Source organism: Brienomyrus brachyistius, chromosome 13 (genome assembly GCF_023856365.1).
Source record: "Brienomyrus brachyistius isolate T26 chromosome 13, BBRACH_0.4, whole genome shotgun sequence".
Taxonomy (NCBI): domain Eukaryota; kingdom Metazoa; phylum Chordata; class Actinopteri; order Osteoglossiformes; family Mormyridae; genus Brienomyrus; species Brienomyrus brachyistius.
The window spans coordinates 26,567,131-26,588,938 of record NC_064545.1 but is presented as its reverse complement, the minus strand read 5'-3'; the positions used below and the strand labels follow the sequence as shown (position 1 = coordinate 26,588,938).

At 46.4% G+C, this 21,808-nt stretch overlaps 2 protein-coding genes across 2 annotated transcripts; one reads left to right on the top strand and one right to left on the bottom strand.

Moving 5' to 3' along the window:
• The first annotated feature begins 421 nt into the window (after positions 1 to 421).
• wfdc1 (WAP four-disulfide core domain 1) lies at positions 422 to 9,706 on the top strand. Its single transcript, XM_048973551.1, has 7 exons — positions 422 to 903; positions 5,607 to 5,802; positions 7,069 to 7,152; positions 7,807 to 7,947; positions 8,048 to 8,098; positions 8,184 to 8,256; positions 8,648 to 9,706. The coding sequence occupies exons 1-6, from the start codon at positions 805 to 807 to the stop codon at positions 8,240 to 8,242; spliced, it is 630 nt and encodes a 209-aa protein (XP_048829508.1). The 5' UTR covers positions 422 to 804; the 3' UTR covers positions 8,243 to 8,256; positions 8,648 to 9,706.
• Positions 9,707 to 11,190: 1,484 nt separating this feature from the next.
• Positions 11,191 to 20,470, bottom strand: utp4 (UTP4 small subunit processome component). Its single transcript, XM_048973261.1, is given in 27 exon segments — positions 11,191 to 11,351; positions 11,353 to 11,421; positions 11,535 to 11,645; positions 11,975 to 12,078; positions 12,081 to 12,159; positions 12,829 to 12,924; positions 13,096 to 13,202; positions 13,776 to 13,821; positions 13,823 to 13,933; positions 14,521 to 14,643; positions 15,199 to 15,263; positions 16,781 to 16,877; positions 17,191 to 17,226; positions 17,228 to 17,254; positions 17,256 to 17,284; positions 17,658 to 17,760; positions 17,763 to 17,831; positions 18,325 to 18,489; positions 18,491 to 18,540; positions 18,819 to 18,905; positions 19,048 to 19,101; positions 19,104 to 19,131; positions 19,232 to 19,270; positions 19,272 to 19,361; positions 19,363 to 19,422; positions 19,792 to 19,951; positions 20,302 to 20,470. Coding segments are annotated over 26 exon segments (2,052 nt in total). The 5' UTR covers position 19,951; positions 20,302 to 20,470; the 3' UTR covers positions 11,191 to 11,303.
• Between the last annotated feature and the right edge of the window lie 1,338 nt (positions 20,471 to 21,808).

Here is a 21,808-nt window from a genome sequence, read left to right as displayed (position 1 = left end):
CTCTCACTTTAACATAGACACACACACACACTCCCTCTCACTTTAACATAGACACACACACACACTCACTCTCACTTTAACATAGACACACACACACACACTCCCTCTCACTTTAACATAGACACACACACACACACTCCCTCTCACTTTAACATAGACACACACACACACTCCCTCTCACTTTAACATAGACACACACACACACTCCCTCTCACTTTAACATAGACACATACACACACTCCCTCTCATTCAGCACCACACGGTCACTTCATTTCCCTCCCACAACCCAACTTCTCCTTCCTTCTCTTTCTCTCTCCCTGACAGTTTAAACATGAAGCACCAGATGTGAGTCCTGCGAGGAGGAGCTACGAGTCTCCAGATCTGAGAACCCCCCCCCTTCCCAACACCTCCCTCCCTCAGCCCCCAGTTCTGCTCCTCACTCTCCAGCAGTGACAGACATGTGGTCTACGTGCTAACTACAGGAGTTCCCTCCCCACACAGACTACCTGACCTGCAGTCTGCTGTTCGTCTTCCTCCATTTTCTCCACTACTTTCCTTGAAGTTTTTTTCTCCAATCCCCTAAAAGTAATAATATTGAAATAATAGTTCTTTAAGTGCCTGAAAACGGGGAACCCCAGAACGGTACTCAGAGCCAGGACTGTGGCTGACTGACCTGAGGATCAATAAAAGAGATCAGTGATAACGACAGCAGTTAAAGGTGGAACAGGGTGTAATAGCAGTGCGACGGTGAGCTGGGCGCTTAGGAGGACCAACTCAGGGAGCACGGAAGGAGGACAGCACACTATGCAGGGCTGCACTACACCGACTCTGGTGCTGGTTCTGATTCTGGTGACCGGGTCTGGAAATGGCCGGCTGATCCACAGGAGGGGACTCCACCCAAAGGTAAGACACGGCTGTCATGAGAACCAAGTTGGTGCCGAGAGCAGCACAGGCACCCACCTAAAACTGAGAGCTCATCTGACTTTTCTTCTTTCATTCCTTCTTTTATTCTTTCCGTCTTGCCTTTTTCCCTGCTTGATGTATTTATCTGCATAAATGATGTAGTAATGTAGTATTAGACACCCATGTAAAGCGCACTGGGGTGACTGTTGTGAAAGGCGCTATATAAGAGTAAATTCAACTGAACTGAATGAGAGGTTGGGGTAAGAGGCATAAATACGGAGGGTGTGTGTGTGCATTTTTAGGAGGGGGGGGGGCACGTCAGAACTGCCGGTCACGCTTGGAAGTTCGTTAGCTCTGCTCAGCAATGGTCCGGCCGATCAAAGTTTACAAGGACCCATCGCGGTATGGAGCCCTCCGCGGCCAGCAGCTGCGTGGACATTCCAGCCTTCAAAGCCGGGGTAATTGGAACATGCTGGGCATCCCGTGCCGACATTACCCCCCCCCCCAGCTGTTCCCATTCCCAGAATTCTCACACTTTTACAGGCTGCTTGTGTATTTTACGTAAAAAGAAAAAAATATATATGCCTCAGAGTTTGACTTCACTGAAGTGCACGAACAGCTGTGCACTGCACACTGCAGACCACCTGGTCCAGACACTGACAGCGGACAATGCCTGCGACTAGTTCAAAATGAGGTCGAGCAGCGTCCAGCCGATTGAGGGAGGGTACAGTGAGGCCGCAGCAGACATCTGTGTGTCAGGAAAAGTGCTGCTATTCCAGCTGGCTTCTGAGTCCCAGGTCTCAGAGTTTGAATCACTGCAGCTATCTGGCATCTAAACAGTTCCCCCGGTGCCGAAGCTGGATGTGTCACTAACTGGCAGTGCTGGGCTCTACCCACCCTCATCATTATTCTGTACGAGCCTCTAACCAAGAACTGCATGATTTTTAACCCATAAGTGTATACATTTCCCTATTAAAGTGATTTCAAGGGTCAATAAGGAACTTAAAATCAGAAGATAGATAAAGAGATATAAAGAATTTATTCATAATTATCAGTAAAGCTGGTAGCTGCAAGCAATTTCAAGAGGACAAACAGTAAAGACACCCAATGTTGCCAAAACAATCCAAGAACATAATTAGGCTGTGCAATATAACTCAGGCACAGACCTACTGTGTCAGTTTAGGACCATATTTACAGCCTATTTGTATGCTAAAAATGCAGCTGAATTCATGGTAAAAGTTTCTTAATTTTTAGTAAGAGCGTCACCCTAGATTAGATGCTTCAGTACTTTTACTTAATGACGCTACGTGGTGCAGCTCAGGTCGTGGGAGTTTTACTTGCACAAAAATGTTATGAAGGGCAGAACGAAAGATGATTGGATTTGAGAGATAACCAATCAGATTATAGAGGAGGTGGGTCCACAAGCTAGAGGGGATGGGACCAAGACACCTGATTGGTTCAGAGAGGTGGTGGACCAACCAATCATGTTTCATTCTGCCCTCAGAACATTTTTGTGTAGGTACAACTCTCATGGGCTGCGGCGTAGTTCTAGGTGTGGTCAGGATTCAATTCGAAGAAGGTGCCCGGTTTATGAGCTATATGACAATAACTTGCAGTTCCTTTCTGTTTACTCCTGTACAGGTGGCCACTAATCTCTGAGTCTCATTCACACAATGGCAACCCTAAATGGTTTTTGAAAAGTAGGAGGCAAGAGGGAAGCATTCAGGCCAGGAAGATCATTTCTCTCTCAGCAATACCACCGACAGGGCAGTATAGGGGTGGGATCACAGCAGGCAAGACAGACGGGGCAACGGATGGCAGGGGACCTCTGGGCATGGACAGACTCCGCCTCCCATAAAGGGGATTGGCTGCCATTTCTGCTCTGCAGACCACACACATAAACCAACCAATCCAGCAGGACCAAAAGCTACCTAAACAGCCAGAACAGAGCAATTAGGAACCACTTACAGGAACTGATGGGAGACACACGTCTAGTACATGACCTGCCTTAAAATGTGACAGATGAGCATTTTATGGGGGGGGGGGGGGGGGGGGGGGCAGGGCGTTGGTAAGGGCGGGGCGCCTGTGATAGGAAGGGTCAAATCTCAGTATCAGTAGTGGCCAAAGCCCCTAACCCCCAATATCTCCAGGGAATGTCGGACCCTGTTTTCTCAAAGACGTGGGTCACTTTGGAGAAAAACGCCTGCGAAATAAAAGAATTGTAATTATCCAAACGAAAAGGCCACTTGGCTTCATGTTCGAAACGTAAGACTTTTAAAAACTGAGTGTTGGAGATTTCCACAGCGTAGCGATGCACAGCGGACGTATGTGGGTCAGAATATTCACACGTTCATCTCGCGTAACATTATTATGATTAATAACTAGGTTCTGAGAAGCCAAAAAAGTCACACTTGATACACAGATAATAGAAAATCTGACTAAAAGTGTAAGAGTCATAAGCAGGCGCCCACACTCACATGCACACGTTCATTTGTATTCATATCTTTGTGGGGACTGTCCCCCCATTTCTAGGGGGCATAACCTAACCCCAACTATGGCAACCCATGCAACCTTTAGACATTTTTAGTTTTTATAATTTTAATAAAATTGAGCTTCCCCTTGTGGAGACCAGACTGATCAAAATAACAGGTTTTTAATCACGTTGTAGGGGACATTTAGTCCCCACAATGTAATATATATACACTCACACAAACAAACACATACATACACGCACGCGCAACCACAGACACAGACACACACACAGATCCTGCAAAGCATACAGCCAAACATTTGGTTTGGAAGGCGATGTGTCCTCAACTGCCAAATGAACTGGGATTTGGCTACAAACAGTCCAGCAGCCTGATATGAAGTCAAATAGGGGAAAACATACATGAAGCTGCTGACTTAAGTGTGAATACAGAGAGAAGCCTACAGCCTGCTTAAGGAGCCAGAACTGTGTAACATACAAGATGGAGGATTTCTGTATGCAAACCCCCCCCCCCCCCCCACGCCCCAAACCCTGTCAGCAGAAATTGAATCCCAACTCTCTAATGCAGGGCTCTTCAAATCTGGCCCTAGATTCCAAATCCAGGCCTGGTTTTCAGTCCTCCCAGGCACCTAGTTTAATAATTATTGATTCTGATTGGCCAGAGGCTTCACACCCGGCTCACAGGTAAAAGGAAGGCTGGGAAACCAGCAGTGCCCTAATGGGTCCCCATCTGCATCCTCGCTGCACCATGCAGCATCAAAGAGTTGAGGCACCTGATCCAGAACAAACCCTAAGCCATCACCTCCCGTATCGAGACACCTTTGACCTCTGACTTTTCACCAGGAACTGTGTGGCCAGGGGGAATCATGCCTTTCACCTCAGTCCCACTCTAGTGGAAGGAGAACCGCCAGGGGAGTTTAAAGTCACGTACAATTATGAACGGCATGCAAATCTGATAAGGTCACAATTTCATACCCTGGAAAAGGTTATTACAGGAAAAGCAATGTTTAACAAAGCGGCAGGAAAAGTTAAGTGGCTACAGAACATTTGGAAATTAGCCTCTCAGAGATCCTCTTCACGCAGCCAGAAAATTCCATCTGCAGTGCTGCAGGACATAATAAGGGTGGCATACTGCCCTCTGCAGGTCAAATGTAGCAACGAAAAGAAACCCCAGGTAATGGGGCAGGAGAGAAACAGTCCAGCAAACCAGGACCCATTTTTTAACAAAAAGCTGCACAGCAGCATTTCAACTAACTGCAAGAGAATTTCTTTTTCTACTAATGTGGCGGTTTTTGAAACTAACCTCAGACTTTGGCTCTTAATGTCTTCCCTAGTAAACCAACCAACATAAGGTGTACTTTTAGGTTCCTAGAACATGGTGAAATCTGTAATTTTATGCATATTTATTAATCTGGCTGCCTTATGGTGTGTTGTAATTTCAAGACTGTAATTGAATGCTCTTTGTTGTGTCAGTACGCTACACTGTAAACTAGGTCCTACCTGCTATTCTACTCCCCTCTGCCTGCGCTGTAATCTGCTGCTCTGCTCTCCTCTGCCTGCACTGTAATCTGCTGCTCTGCTCTCCTCTGCCTGCACTGTAATCTGCTGCTCTGCTCTCCTCTGCCCGCACTGTAATCTGCTGCTCTGCTCTCCTCTGCCCGCGCTGTAATCTGCTGCTCTGCTCTCCTCTGCCCGCGCTGAAATCGGCTGCTCTGCGCTCCTCTGCCCGCGCTGTAATCGGCTGCTCTGCGCTCCTCTGCCTGCGCTGTAATCGGCTGCTCTGCGCTCCTCTGCCTGCGCTGTAATCTGCTGTTCTGTGCTCCTCTGCCTGCGCTGTAATCTGCTGCTCTGCTCTCCTCTGGCCGCGCTGTAATCTGCTGCTCTGGGCTCCTCTGCCCGCACTGTAATCTGCTGCTCTGGGCTCCTCTGCCCGCACTGTAATCTGCTGCTCTGGGCTCCTCTGCCCGCACTGTAATTTGCTGCTCTGGGCTCCTCTGCCCGCACTGTAATCTGCTGCTCTGGGCTCCTCTGCCCGCACTGTAATTTGCTGCTCTGGGCTCCTCTGCCTGCACTGTAATCTGCTGCTCTGGGCTCCCCTGCCCGCACTGTAATCTGCTGCTCTGGGCTCCTCTGCCCGCACTGTAATCTGCTGCTCTGGGCTCCTCTGCCTGTACTATAATCTGCTGCTCTGCATATTTCTCCCCCTGTTCATCAGGACTACGAGTACCTGAACCAATCCCCACTGACTCAACACCAGAAGAGTGACCGGTGCCCACCACCCCCACAGAAGCTGCCGGAACGTGCCTGCGAGGTTCCCAGCTGCCGCTCTGACTCTGAGTGTGAGAGGCACAAGCGATGCTGCTACAACGGCTGCATCTACGCCTGCCTGGAGTCTGTGCAGCCCCCGCCGGGTGAGAGTCACATGACCACATCTGTCAGGGTCACCCTGAGAAAGCCAGACACAGGCCCTGAAAAGTGAAACAAACCTGCTCATTATCATGCGGATCAGCCCCCCAAAATGCTCCCCCACCAATAAAACAGTTCGTAATCACAGCACATATAAAAGCATTTATCACCCACCTTCAGTCAATCAAAGCTTATTCATCTAATGTACACCAGTACAGCAGTCATACAGCCAATGAAAGGGGTTTCCCTGAGAACTCCCTGTAGTAAAGTAATAATTTTAAGGATAAATAGGCAAAAATTTAAAAATAAGAATAAAATAGAATAAAGAAAATAAACTGAAATGTGCAAATCATGCAAATTATCTGCGCTAATAGCCCGATCGGCTGCTGAGAAGCCTAGCTGCCTGAGGGTACGATAGTTAAACTAATTATAGTGAGCTTCCATACCATTAGGAAGGGATCTCTGGATGTGTGTGTACTGCAAGCCACCAGCCACTCGTCACGGTCACTCTCCAGGCATCAACGACATAACAAACTTGGAGGAGAACGCTGTGCACTCAATTAACCTTACAGCCCCCCGCCCCCCTCCCCCCCCACCATGTGGCCAGAGGGAAGTACGTGCCAGCGATGACAAGGAGAGGAAGCTGGCTGGCTGGCTGCCTAAAGTGGAAGGCAAAGGCTCTGGGTCTTCTCAGCTTAAAAAGGAAACGCAAGGAATTACAGCGCTAGAAAAACGAAGAGACCAAAGCAATGTTTTTAGTTTCACTGATTTTACAGTGTTTGCCTGTGACACGGACTGTCCTGGCAGCGCACTTCACACCTGCACCTGCACTTAATGTTTCCCATTCTTTCCCGAGGTCACTTGAGGTCATCCCACGATTCCTGAGGAACTCTCTGATAGGTTGTCGGTCATCTCTGGCATTAGGAAGTAGCTTCTGCCCTCTACCTGGCTGGTTTCCAGTCATTCCCAGTGTCTCCTGCTTTACCTTGTTCTTGTGTGCTGCTGTCTTAGAAGCTTTGAGCCTGGAAGCAGCCTGCCTCTCAGCGTCGCCTTCTGCCAGCAGGACCACGGTTAAAACCAAGATTTAACAATGGAGATTCTTAAAAATATACAGTGGTCTCATTTTGTTTTCCAGAACTGTAGTTACATTGCACATGTATAGAAATAGACACGATATTACCTCCACAGCACTTGCACAGAATCTCGACCTTGCAGTCACATGCGCCACAGGTTACACTTTCTGCATCAATCTGCCTGTGTGTTCTGCTTAGTGCTGGATTGGCTGATTCAGCCCAAACCCCGGTGGCTAGGAGGCAACGGCTGGCTGCTGGACGGACCGGAGGAAGTGCTCCAGGGTGAGGATACGACATCACATCACCAAAACAGGGCAACTCCTTATACAAGAATAATAACAATCAGAGTTGGGTAATTCAGGTCCAGAGAGTAAAAATCCAGACTAGGATTTTGCTTCAACCAAGCAGTTGAGCATAAAGAGCCCCAGTCACAGCGGACTCAGCTGGGTGGTTGAATCAAAATCCTGGTCTGGACTTTTACTCTCTGGACCTGAATTACCCAACTCTGATAATAATAATAATAACAAACACATGTTCAGCTTGAGACAGAGAGGATTGCTGATAGAAACAGAAGCCTTATCAGATATAAGGTGGGGGAAACAGGAACCATTCCGGCCCCAGCTGGTGTTAAGTCAGTTTTATCAAGCCAAGTCTCTTATATTCTCATTTCACACACATAAAGTGAAATTGCGATTCTGCAGAGCTTCAGACAGTGAAAAACGGTGAACAGATGAGCAACGATAAACACTGGATAAAAATAAACAATATACAACAGTAGACAACAATGATTCAGTGCAATAATACTAGTAAACAGTTGGTGAAAGACGACATATAGAGAGCAGACAGTACAAAGTAGCATTACAGTGCAAATGTCAAACGTTCACACTCATTTGGGCTGACGGCGGCTGCATGGCTGTGTGTGTGTGTCACGCCCAGCGGAAGCATGCAGCACCACAGAAGATGGCGACGAGCCCCTGCACTGCCCCACCGGCTACGAGTGCCACATCATCCACCCGGGGGTACCGGCAGCTGGCATCCCCAACCACGGCCAGTGCATCAAGCTGCGCGGCACTTCCGGTCAGCCAGCCTCGCACATTAACCCAGCCAACCACCACCTCACCAACCAATCAGCCTCCACTCATTCGACCAACCAATCACGTTCCTGTGTCCCATACAGATGGTCGCAGCCCGAGACCCAAGCACTCCAGAGACTACAAGGACTACACAGGTAAGGCAGCACAGACCGCACGCAGACAGCATCTCCGTCTGTAGTGTTTTGATGATGTCTTCAATCAGCAGTCTGACCTCTGCAGGGAGCAGATCCAATAACGCGGCAAGCTTTGAGAAACATCAGCATAATCATCTGGGCTAGACGGGGCTGGACAGGTGAGCAGGCCCTGGTCACAGTGAGCGATCATGTGTGCAAACCAAGAACGGTCACATGACCATTCCGCTGGATGCGTTATTTAAAACAGCACCGAAAACATAGAAGAGAGTTTTAAATTTCCAAATAATGAATTAAAATGCATGCAAGAGCAGTTTTACAAATAATATACGGTAATTGTCGTTTAAACAGATTTAAAAGCTCTCACGATGCAGTCAAACCTACCAGAAGATTCTAAGGTCCCAATCACCAAATACACAACTGACAAAGGCTAATTAATTATGACTTAAAGCTAAAAAAATTACAGATAGTACAACCGGAAAGATGACATATTGTTCAAATGCTTTAATTTAATTTTATTTAATTTAATTTAATCTTTCTCTCCTATTATAGATAACAGCCTGGACCAAACCTAAAAGATCCAAGATGCAAGAAACCAACATCCATGAACTATTTTCACCTCTTTCCAAACCCATTAAAAAGCAATAAGCAACTGGGATAGAAGCCAGTAGTTTTAGTAAACGTGCCTGTTACTTGCATATTGTATGTGTGTTTACAAGTAAATACCCAAAGAAGCAGGTCAGGGGGCTGTAATTTAGGCCTCATAATGGAAAAAACACGAGCTGCACTCTGCCACCCCTCGAAGTTTTAGGAACACATTGCATTTAAAACACACTCACCTAGAGGGCGCCAAAGAGCCACCTGCATCACCTGTGTCACACTTGCGGGTGGAACTGCAAGATGAAACACTGGGCGGCTGAAGGGTACCAGAAGGGGGGGTCGACTTGCATAATAATAATAATAATAATATCCATCCATTTTCCAAACTGCTTATCCTACTGTGTTCCGGGGGGGGGGGGGGGGGGTCCGGAGCCTATCCCGGAAGCAATGGGCACGAGGCAGGGAACAACCCAGGATGGGGGGCCAGCCCATCGCAGGGCACACTCACACACCATTCACTCACACATGCACACCTATGGGCAATTCAGCAACTCCAATTAGCCTCAGCATGTCTTTGGACTGTGGGGGGAAACCGGAGTACCCGGAGGAAACCCCACGACGACATGGGGAGAACATGCAAACTCCACACACATGCGGGGTCCTAGAGGTGTGAGGCAAGGGTGCTAACCACTGCACCATCATGCCGCCCAATAATAATAATAATAATGCAGAAATGAAGAAAAAAATAAATAAGGATCGAATTTTTGTACCAAATTCATGTCTCCAGCCCCCTCCCTAGGTTTTAGGCTCGCTGGTACCCCTCAGAATCCGTATCTTCCGGGGCAAACGGCAGCCTGTATAAGGCGGGTCACGCAGCTGCACGCATTCCTGAGCATCAATTACCCGGCACCGAATTCATTAGTACAAACAGAAAGCAATTCGCTTTTTTGTTTGCGCATTCAGCATCAAATTTACTTTTGTTGTACGGTTTAATAAAGAAAGGTTATGATACATATTTGCATGCCACTTTATAATGCGATAGTAGCGAACTTAGGAGGTGAAAACAATCAATTATATCTGCACTTGAGTAAAAATGTACTGGTAAATTTATGTATCGGCGCTGCTTTGCCAACAAATAGGGGCACAGTGTAAATCCACTCAGCTTTAATAAGCCTCTTAACCATGGAGATAAAGCAACGCTATTCGCCTTACGCTCGCAGAATTATAATCAAAACAACAAATTAGACAGTGTTGCAGGGCCTATTCTTATTTAAATAACTACTTACTGAATGGTAATTAAGTAGAATTACATGCAACATTCCGGAGAAGCCTCATTGTTGTGTGAGTTCGTGATTTATGAAATTATACTTATCTATCGGAATGTTACATTATTCGGGTTCTGACTGCCCCCTAGTGTTGAGGGATAGCAGTTACACATAACCGATTTGAGCATGGCGTGACTAGCGGCGGTTTAAGGCGCTTTAGCTCGTGCCGTTAAGCGACGTCCTGTAACTCCACCTCTCTCACCCGTGCTAATACAGGGACCCCACTGTAAATTTTAATTTGATCTTATTTAAAAAAGACTTCTGTACTACCCATGAAAAAGAAGTATATTTAAGTACTTTTTCTAAACTAAAAAATATTAAGTATACTCTCAGTAAACGTCTTATGTTCTTAACTGATATACTAAACAAAGTCTGACTTAAGTATACCTGGCTTAAACTGACATGTATTGAGAAAATTCTCTAATTTTGACATTCAAAAGAATATTTGTTCATTTTGAGTGACTGAGAAAACTGTTTTGCACATTTTTATTAGTGTAATCTACATGTAATCATATCACTACTGTGCTGCAATTTCAGGTATAAAATCACAAATAACTAATATTACTAAATATACATAATATATGCTTATATTAAAATATATGCTTTTAATAAAAGTGGGCTAATTTAGTCCCAAGTATACTTAATAAAACGGGACAATCAATCTGACTTACATAACCTGACATACTTATGCTCTGGTGCTGAACTGTACTGGTGGTAAAATTTGTTGATGGGGGGGGGGGGGGGGGGGGGGGTGGTAGATTTCCAGAACATTCTGTGTCATTTGCAGGTCTCAGGGAACAGTTGTCCATGTATGTGAAACATTGGGAAGCTCCTGAATGGGTAGGATGCTTGGTAAGAGTTTGCAGGCTGGATCCCTCGAGGAGGGTCAGCATGTGGCGTCGCCCAATGAGAGACACAGTGATTCGTTCTGAGAGCTTGCGCTGATCTGGGCTGGCCAATCGCAGTTTGCAGTGCAGTGCGTGCGTCTGCTCAGCCTCAGCTACGGCATCCGTTCTGCTGCTATCCAATATTAACGGCCAGCAGAGCCTCTCCCTGCCCCACCCCCAAAGAATTACCCCTCCCCCCAATTTGTGAAGTCACCGTTACCCAAACCATTCACACCAGTGTCCAGATCATGCTGAAGAAAAACAGGAAGTGGGGGATGGTTCTTTTTTTTAACTAAATATTTAATTTATTATTTCATTTAACACATTAGTCTTTGCGGAGGATGAGGAGGCAGGAGAACGTAGGGATCAGGACCACACACATGGAAAGAAAAATCTTCATGTGGCAAATTTCTTCTGTCTTACTGGAGCTGGTAACTGGGGTGACAATGTCCAACAGGGGGCGCTCCACCACCACGATGGACTCATCCTCCAATACACTAACACAGAGCAGGGGCTGAAAACGGTGTGACAGTTAGTGATGGAAGCACAACTAGGGGTCCACTGAACGATAAGGACACTGCAAAGCCGGCAGAATGCGCACCCAGCCCATGACGGACTCACGCATACCTGGTATTTCTTGCAGAACTTGAAGGCGTGTAAGTAATTCTGTCGAGCCTGCTCTGAGAGGCTCTTCAGGGTCAGCTGGTTATAAAGCTGATCATCCTGGTGTGGAAGAGGCTGGGGTGGGGGGGGGGGGGGGGTGGGCAGGGGAAAGAGAACAGGAAATGGGTACAGGGAGTTCAGTACTTAGTGTGAAGATAGTGACTTAAATGTCTACAATTATTTATTTAGCAGATGCGACTAAAAACTAAGAAAGTTAAGGATCTTGCTCAGTAGCCTAATGGCGAAATCAGTTTAGCGACCCTGGATTTGAACCAGCAACCTTCTGATCACATGGACGGGGTTCCAACCCACTGAGCCACACCCAGGGTTTACGGGGACAAATAACATAACCGCTGCATTATTCCTAATAATAACCAGACCCAGAGACGGCGAATCTCTCTCACCAGGCGCTGGTCCACGATGCAGAACATATACATGTCGTGCAGGAGGAACTGGGAAGCATTGCTGGGGTTGAAGGTTACACCAATGACCGGCGTGTCCCTCTCAGCCAGAGTCGGTGAAGGCCCTTCTTCTGCACCTCACGGCTCCACTCTGTGTACTGCTTCTCCTCTATGCTGTACTCGAATATCTATGGGAGGGAGATTCCACATGGTCACAAGGAGGTAAGGAGAGCCGGCGATACACCGCGCTGCCACACCCCACCGCACGTCCAACCACCTCAGGGATGCGAACCCGAGTGCGGCCGTGCGGCGGGGTGATACCTCAGCACCACTAGTTTGAATGGAATGGAATGAAGTTCTTTCCCGGTGGCTGGAGTCCAATCCTGCCACCAATCCCGAATTTTCCCTGGAAGTTGGAGGACCTCCTTACAAGGCTGGATGGAGATTAACATCATACCAGGACAAGGCAACCGCACGTTAACGGCTCTGCTCAAGGGCCCAGCGGAGGAGAATCACTCCTGGCATTCATGGGATTCAAACCAACAACCTGCTGATTGCTAGCAGATCCTTAGCCTGAGCCACCACTCCACCTGTATATGGCACACTATGGCACTTGCTATCAGACAACAGGTAAGAACACAGGTGCAAGACGGAAGATGAGAGAGAGAGACAGATACACACGTAGACAGACAGAGACAGACAGAGACAGAGACAGACAGAGACAGACAGACAGAGACAGACAGACAGACAGACACAGACAGACAGACAGACACAGACATACAGAGACAGACAGAGACAGAGACAGACACAGACAGAGACAGACAGAGACAGACAGACAGACAGTTAGCGCCACCTACCTGCTGGTCTGCATGCACCATAAGCAGGTTGTTGGTGCCAGGGTGGATGGACATCGCGGTTGGACAGGAGCCATACAAGGGCACAATGCAGTGGGGCTGGAAAAAAAAGGTGACGCGTCACAGGTCATGGGGGGTGGGGGGGTGGGTGGCATGATTTCAGCAAAAGAGCAGATCTGGGACACCACAAAAAAAAAGAGGCAGCAGGAAGTATGGAGAACCCGAGTGCTCCTGCGGGTGGCAGCACTGAGACGTCTCTCAGGTCATTACCTTCAGGCCGCGCACGTTGTAGACGTGCACCTCACAGCCTCGATTGGCCGCAGCCAGCCATCTGCCGTCCGCGCTGGCCGCCAAAAGGTGGATCGGCTCAGTGGAACCTGAAGAATCAGTGAAGAAAAACAAAAAAACTAGAATCCTTACAGCCTAAAGGTCTGCACTGTGTGTAAACAGCCATTCTACCCCAGCACCACATCTGATGGATCTATGACCCTGACTGATGTCATTTAGAAGAACCTCTAAGTTTGCAGGTTGGCATGGTAGAGCTGAGGAAAAGATGCATATGATTACCCATGACCTAGAAGGAACATGCAGTACAGACACACACCCAGGAGCTTACAGCCAGCCAGTGATGCCACGAGAGGAAGGAGACAGCAACAAATTCACAGACCAACAAATTCACAGACCAGGCCTATTTCAATCCCTACACCTCCCATGACAATCTGACAGCGAGGGCAGTGGGAAAGTGACCAAACCACTGTATTTTACAAAGCAACACTAAAAATGAGAATATGGTGTAATCAAAGCGACGTCTGAACAAAGGTGAATGCAAGCCCGTTACTCCCAATCGAATCAGATTTGTAGAGATACAATATTAAGAATTTCAAGTACAAATGGAACATTTAAAGCTGTCCTTGAGGTGACCCGAGAGTGAATTGATAATAAAAGCACACCTGAGCTGGACTTCAATGTGTGCAAATGCTTGCACTCTGATTGGCCCGAGAGCAATCACGTGAACCGTTGACCGGGATGAGGCAACGAATAGCCTGGAGGAATCTGCAGAGAAACAGAGCTGGTGGGCAGACCGTAGGACCTTGGGGAGCCGGGGGACCTGGCGGGGGCAAGGACAGAGTGTTGCGTAAGCCAATAGCGGTTAAGTAACCTGGGAAAATAATGACGCGTCTACAGATTGTTATACGTTCACAATGACTAACCCAACTGCAAGTAAATCATAAAATCAGCATCTCTATAATCGCGACCTGCAGTTCACATTTAGATACGCCCTTTCTGGTAGGTAATAAAAAATGATGACTAAGAAGAACACAGCAGCTTGTTAAAGAGGGCCCCGCTCTCTCAAACGTACGAAAATGGGGCAAGCCTGAAAAAAGACGAGAAAATGTCATAGATCCCTAGGGACACTCAGATAGAACCCGTGTCGGTCCGTTGGGACAAATGAAACATGACCCAGAAGAAGCCGTTTGGTTCTAGAGCTCGTGGATGCTTTGAGGGAGGAGATGCAGCAGGAGGTCATTGACGGTTGCTCCGTATGAGACAGCAGCACTATCAAGGCCCGTTGGAGGAGATGCTATCGTTTCGTGCTGAACTACATACAGCACGATGGTATATGGGTAAGCAAGGAGGCAGCTACGCATGTTGGAGGAGCCCTCTCTATTGTGAGATGATGGTGGCAGGCCCCACCTTGGAGATGCTAATGTCGCTGCCGTCGTACTGCAGCCGGTGGAGTTGTAGGCTCGACACAGTGGAGTAGACCACCCAGCTCCCGCAGGGCGAGACCGCACTGCAGCAGATGTGGTCTTTACCCTGCGGGTGAAGGCCAACCAAAGAAGAACAAATCAACAAATGTTACACGTCTATATCACTGTTTCCCCAATCTTCTCCCTTGGGGACCTGCAGACAGTCAGGTTTTTGCTACCAGGAGCTGTGAGGGAGCAAAACCGTGGACCGTTTGCAGGGAAACCACTGCTTTAGATGATTGGAACTCACTTTTAAGACCGCAGCATTAACCTCTGTTGCATAAGCGCTTTACATGAGCACTCATTGGATGCCGTCTCAGGCCAGAGGGCATCAATGAGAAGGCTGACCTCACACTGTGGTTTCTGCCTAGTTTTCATAAATGCAGGTGCTGAATTCCCAGTTGCAGACCACCAAGGTGTTGCTCTTGCAGAAAGATGGATTATCCATCTTCAGAATGTAGAGCCCCCCCCCCCCCCCAAAAACCTTATGCATGTATTCACCATCCCACAGAAGGGTAACAAATATGACTGATTTAATGCTGCCCCCCGCCCCTCATCTCCCGACCAGTTCCATACCACCACAAATCACTTTGAGATGTTCTTCAGCACACAGCTGCATTACCTTTCTCTTCAACTGCAGAAGCTTCTCAGGTTTTCTCTTGACAATTAAACTGTGCCCAGGTGTCCCTGCAGATGAGATTTAACCATAGATATGACTGTTGCTGCCGCCAGGTCCTCACCATCATCAGCACCTTTATCTGGGTGTCAGAGAATCCCTGCTTGCCTGAGATATAAAGCAAGGACCAGGCACAGACATCTGCCCAGTACAGCACAGACATCTGCCCAGTACAGCACAGACATCTGCCCAGTACAGGCACAGACATCTGCCCAGTACAGCACAGACATCTGCCCAGTACAGCACAGACGCCACCGGCCTGGCCTATAAATGCAGCCAGACGGGTGGTGAACCCAGCCCTCAAGAACCACACCCTAACCTACACCTGTGTCCAGGCAGTTTAGGTGGAGATAGTGTCTAGGACCAGTGTGTGACCAACGTCCCACTACAGCCTACTCAATGTCTATATGTCATGATTTGTCTATACTCCTGTCCTGTCTGCCTCTCTGTTTCACAGTCTGGAGTTTGGAAACCAAACATTTAACAAAACAATGCGCTGAGCAAAAAGGAGAACTTTGACTGATTGACAGATGGATCGATGAAGTGCTTACAGAAGGTATTAAAGCCGCTTAGACGCGAGCAGTGTTGTCACGATTACTCGACTAACCCAATTAGTCAATTATCAAAAAGCATCAATTAATACTTTCCATCTAAATCACTTGTCAATATGGCGAGAAGACACCGGCGTATAGCAGATGCGGGTCCACGCGGAGCACAAAAAGGATCAGTCCTTTGTTATGCTTCACTTTGAAAGAATGAAAATGCAGTCGTCTGTAGAGCATGCGAAGGCAGAACTTAAATACTGCAGAAGCATGACTGCTATGCAAAACCATCTTAAAGATGACAGTTTGGTACCCCATGAGGCTGAATGTTGTGCAGCTACGTCCTGCCTCACATTATTTGGCGACTCCGTTCTACACGTGCAATTCCCACAGCTAGTCAGCTAGGACTAAGATCAGGCGTTTTTCTTATTTCAGTTCTGTAAGGATATTATAGCGCAGGGAGTCTGTTCCGCGCTAAAACACTTTTAACCACCATAAAAAACCTTAGCTAGCTCCGCAATTTTATTTATTATTCCTTTTATAGATTATATCATTTGTGCGCTTTTGCTTTTGAATGCGCCTGCATACGTTCTCCTGCCGCTCTGCGCGTGTGGAGTCTGCATGTTCATCGTGTGTGTCTGCGTGGCTTTCAGCCCCTTCTCCGTTTTCCTTATACTGTCCAAAAAGCACCACTGCAGAAGGGCCTTGGTACCTGTCTTATGCCAATTGCTATGTTCATGTTATATTATATTAGATATGAACCATTACTCAAATGGTCAGATTAATCAGCAGTTTCCTCCATTACTGACATAGATTGCTAGTGACAGCCCTAGGTGTGAGTGTAAACAAAACCTGACCCAACTACGCGGCTCGAGGACAGCGGTTCCTGATTCCTGACTAATGGCGTGCGCGCCCCTGACGTGCGCGCCCCAATACGTCACATTCCATTCACATTGCCGCCAAACCAACCACCCAGCAGTACTAACCTTGGCCTTCACCCTCCCCCAGCCTCCACAGCTCCAGCTGGACAGGAAACTGGATGAGCAGTAGCCCGCCTTCTGGGCAACATGACACCAGGGGGCGCTGAGAAACAGATGAGAATCACATGAACACACACATCCAATCATGGTAAATGCCTTCTCTCTTACCCAGATGCATTACAAAGTACAGGAAATTCCACTCGCCCTGTAGGCTTTATTCTCTACATTAACAAAACAAATCTATTCTGTGCTTTAAGCGTCACTTGGAGTACACACCATGCCTCAGTTATACAGTTTCCATCTTTAAGAAGCTTATAAAGAAACAAAAAAAACGATATTATCCAATTCATTAGTTAAGTCATACTGGGTCAAACAGGACATACTAGCCAATTAAGAGACTTTTCCAAGACACTTACGTGGGGAAATTGGATCTTACGCAGCCCAGTGTCCGTACGACTTCACATCCACCTTGTCCAGTAGGAGGGCGCACAACCAGCTGTGTGTCTACACCTGTGGGAATTCGGTTGACATTTAATGTTTATAATTTTACAAAAAGGATAACGGATGGATGTGTCCTATGCACAAGACCCGCTTAGGTGTTCTGTGTAAAACTTATCTGGGGTTTTAATATCCACACTTTGCCTGGGTTCTGCACTAAAATGATACTCAGGTACTTAAGTAGGTCATGTAATAGCAAAAGACTACAAGTTCCTGGAGGACTGAGCCTTAGGAGCTTTGAGCAAGGTGATTAATGCGGATAGGTCCAGAAAAACTATGAAGAAGCATTTTTTCCAGCTAAACCATCATCAAAGGAACTGCAGGCAGGTTCACCAGGAGTCCAACACTCATTCATCTACTGATACCTCATGAGATACAGACTGACCTCCAGACACGATTGCGGTGCCGATCTCTGCCACTGCTCGCACGTCGTGCGTGTGGTGCTTAAAGGTTCTGGTTCTGATCCATTCTTTTTCGCTCCGCCCCCAGGGGTGGGCGATAGGAACTGGAACTGCACTACGGTACCTTCCGAGGTTCCTGCCAGCAGACTGCTCTCATCCTGCCCAAAACGCAGAGGCCAGAAGATACAGAAGACTAAGTTTCAGTCACACTATCGTCATTACTCAGGAAAGCAAGTGAGGGTTAAGGCCCTTCTCAAAGGCCAACAATGCAATCACTCCGCTGGCCACGGGATTTGAACCAGCGACCTTCTGATCGAAAGATACAACGTCATAACCCAATGAGACACAGATGCCTTTCTTTCATTGCCGGATTTATTTTAGTGTTTCCAATTAGGGAAAGGAACCATATTTACAAAAAGCTGGCAAAATGTCTTAATGATGCTGTGAAAAAAATACTATAAAAAAATCTATATAAAATACATGCATTAAAGATAATATTTCAACAACGTAACAGCTTTCAAATAGAGCACTATTCCCCATTGTAAACCGGACACATTTTTGCACACTCCCACCCACACACAGATACCTGGACACAGAAATTCTCTCACTAAAGGAGCAGAAACTACGCTCGTTCCTGGACGAGAGGCTCACCTGGACAGGGGAGAGCGCCAGAACATCCCACTTGGAGACCACGTGTGCTTTGCTGAGGGTCCCCGTGTGACTGTCCCAGATCTGCACTTTTCCAGACGAGTCACCGCTGATGACGGTGAAGTCGGACAGGAAGAACACGCTCCAGACCACGCATTCGCGCGTTCGGGGAATTCACCGTGCCCCGGGCGACCAGCATCCGCTGCAGCATGTGACCTGGGAGCACAAACCAGTAACATCGCTGCTGTCACACATCACCATTTCTTTAAAGATTATTCGGCTAAGGAGAGATGGGTAAACTTTAGGTTTTATGGGATATTTATTGGATATTAAAGGTTATTAACATACTAGCAAACAAAAAAAAAGCACAATGGAGATTCTTTTCGCACATGGCATAACTTTAATGACATTTGACATATGGTGTTTCATGACGACACCCAATCAGAATCTTTCTATTAAATTCTGCACTCCCAAGAATGCCAGGAAGGCTCACCCTGATTGGACATCAAAAATGTTGATGACATCGAGCGATCCAGCGACCACCTGCGTGCCAGATGGATGCCATGACAGAGAGAGGATGCGACCTGAAGAGAAACAGACAGAGAAGCGAAACATCAACGGGTCTTATTAGCCACAAAGACCACAACACTGCTGAAGGAGTCTGACGCTGCGACACTTATCGTCCGCTTCGTTAACCTTAATGCCGTCAATTCGCTCCCTCCTTACCTTTCTGTCTGTCTAGATTTTTCTCAAAACGGATTTTCTCTGGAAGGACTTCAACAATTTCACTGATCCATCTTCACAACCAACCTGGGAAGAACACTTTAACGAAACCACATTTAGAAAAAGATACAAACAAGATACATAATATAAAATTATACAGTATCATACGTTCGAAGGTGTCACTAACCGCCAATTGCGTCCCCAGGGCATTGCAGGCTACTGTCCAAAATAGGCCCCCCAAATGCGTCTACGGAGTATTTCGGACACAGGTTCTCCAAGTCATACTCCGTTATTTCTCCGTTCAGTCCCGTGGTGAAAGAGCCGCTCAGATACCCAGCATATGGCCTCCACAGACCTCGCATCGTTCCCCGGAATCACCTGGAATTTAGAATTAGTGATCGGCGGTCACCGTTGACACACCACAGTACACAGTGCACAACAACAAAGGTTTCCTCTATATTTAACCCATATGTGACGTTGTGTGACATAGCAGGGGGCAGCTAATTCAGTGCCCGGGGAGCAGTATTTTGACCAGGGTACCTCAGTGGTGTCTTGTTGGTCGCGGACTCGAACCTGCAATCTTTCAATTACAAGTACGCTTTCCTAACCATTAAGCCACGTTGTAACGACGATACTAAACAAAGCCGATTCCGGGAGACACAGCAATATAACCAAAAGCAAATCCAATAACGTAGTCTCCACTAAAGTAATCATACGTTAAGAAATAGCAAGCAAGAATCGCATTACCTTCTCTTGAAAGTATCTGTCAGAGAAGTTGAATATCTCCACCGTGCCGTCAAGCCTCGCTAGGGCGAGTCTCTTCGTCCTCTGGTTAAACGCCATACATCGGATCCCCGACGGCATGTAGTCGAAGAATCGGACGCGGTGTACTTTAAACTCCCCCATACTTAAAAAAATATACAAGGCATACATATTTGTAAAGCGTGGTAACAGACGGCAGCAATCCGTCGTTTACAAAACTAAGACAAGAAGTTAAGAGTAAATATTTTACATCTATATTCGCAGAACGAAGCTCATATGATAGCTGATTAGGTCTATTAAGAAGCTATCTTCTTTAGTAATTCAAAACCTCCAGCAGATATATCACTTATACAGCTAAATACTACGCTAATATAACTAGTTGCTGGCCAGCTACTTCGCTAACTATATGCTAAATTTAAATAATAGTTTGACTAATCTATAAACGTTTACACATAACGCAAATATCGACTGTAACACCATATAAGCATTGAATACCTTAATCTTCAACTTTTCCGGTTAATCACTTTGTTTTTTGTTAAAAACTGACTCCCATACTATAAAAACCCAACACGCCAAATTCTGCAGAGCACCACGTGGATGACCTTCTACCCGGAAATGAAAGCCGCAGTTTGCCTGCGTATGTGAGACTAGGGCCTGATGGGAAATGGAGTGTGCTTGGGTTACTCGCATCCAGCTGTTGGGGGAAATCTTCTCAGTGTACGTCTGTGCGACTAAGATCTTTGTTCAACAGCGAGCACTGCCATACAATAATGGACCGGCTGTAAATTCTCTCACTCTGGTATATAAGAATGCATTTAATTGTACCTTGTGCTGCTTGAATGGATGGATGTCGTTACCCCTGGCTGAGGCTATCAGATAGTTGTTTTAAAGATGAAAGATGGGTTCCCTTTTCTTTTATTTTAACATTAAATCCAGCACTAATCAAGTTTGAATATGCAAGTTAATGCAACTCAAATCGAAGAGTAAATTTCCGAAATATCAGTGCATTTATTGCTGTTGACATGACGCAAAGTCCAGCTTCCTCATCACGTTTCTCCTCATATTTCTTTGAACCATTTCTTTGGTTCTTATTTCATAGAGAACCAAAATTCATTCAGTCCCCGTGTAATCCAATAAAGAACTTTCATTATATTTCCAAAACTCCGCAAAACATTTCTCAAAAACTATCCAGTGGACTGAGGACATTTAGGAAATGTGCTCTTTCATTATCAATTCCTAAACTGTATAAAGTTGGCGTTTGAGGTTTGGAGTTGAAGTCTGGCTTGTTAATGAGTCAAACTTTTGGGTCTAGCTGCCTTGAGTGGGGGCGCTCAAGTGGTGGTTAATTAGGATGAAAATTTTGGAACGTAATTGCGTTGGTCTGAGTGGGAGACCCCAAAATCTGTTGCAGCTCATCATAAGCACATCGTTATCCCATGCATGCCATTTCATCACAATTATGGCTGATTGGGCAGTGATCGTTATCCTTGGCAAGATAAAGACCCAAAACACACTTCAAATTGTGCAAGAACTATCTGGTAAAGGACAACTCAAAGCTACGTTTACCATACGTTCCTTAACTAATTAATTGAGCTGGTGGTTAACATTCATGTAGAGTAGCTGTGGTGAACTTGATGACAGTTTGGACATTTGGTACCTGACACAAATAGAAGGATTTAGGTCTGTAACAGCAAATGTGGAAGGGATGAGGTGGCTAAATGAGCGGGATTGATAAAAGAAAAGTTTATTGTTGGATTTCTACACATATTTCTTTGAACCAACAATCTGAGGACTTCCTAGTAGTTTATTATATACTTTATTTTATAGTCCTACAGGGAACTAAGAAGCGTGACCCATTGTAAAGGTGGTAAAATAATGTGAGGAAATATATAATAAAACACTGCATTCAGAGAAGTTTATTCAATAAAAATATTGTATATTCCTTATTTCATAAAGAGAATTAAAAGGTTTGCAAAAATAAACACCATTTCAGTTCAAATTT

Coding starts and splice junctions, on each gene's coding strand:
- wfdc1 (XM_048973551.1), top strand. CDS start 805: ATGCAGGGCTGCACTACACCGACTCTGGTGCTGGTTCTGATTCTGGTG. Junction 5,803..7,068: donor GTCTGTGCAGCCCCCGCCGG/GTGAGAGTCACA, acceptor TGTTCTGCTTAG/TGCTGGATTGGCTGATTCAG. Junction 7,153..7,806: donor ACCGGAGGAAGTGCTCCAGG/GTGAGGATACGA, acceptor TGTCACGCCCAG/CGGAAGCATGCAGCACCACA.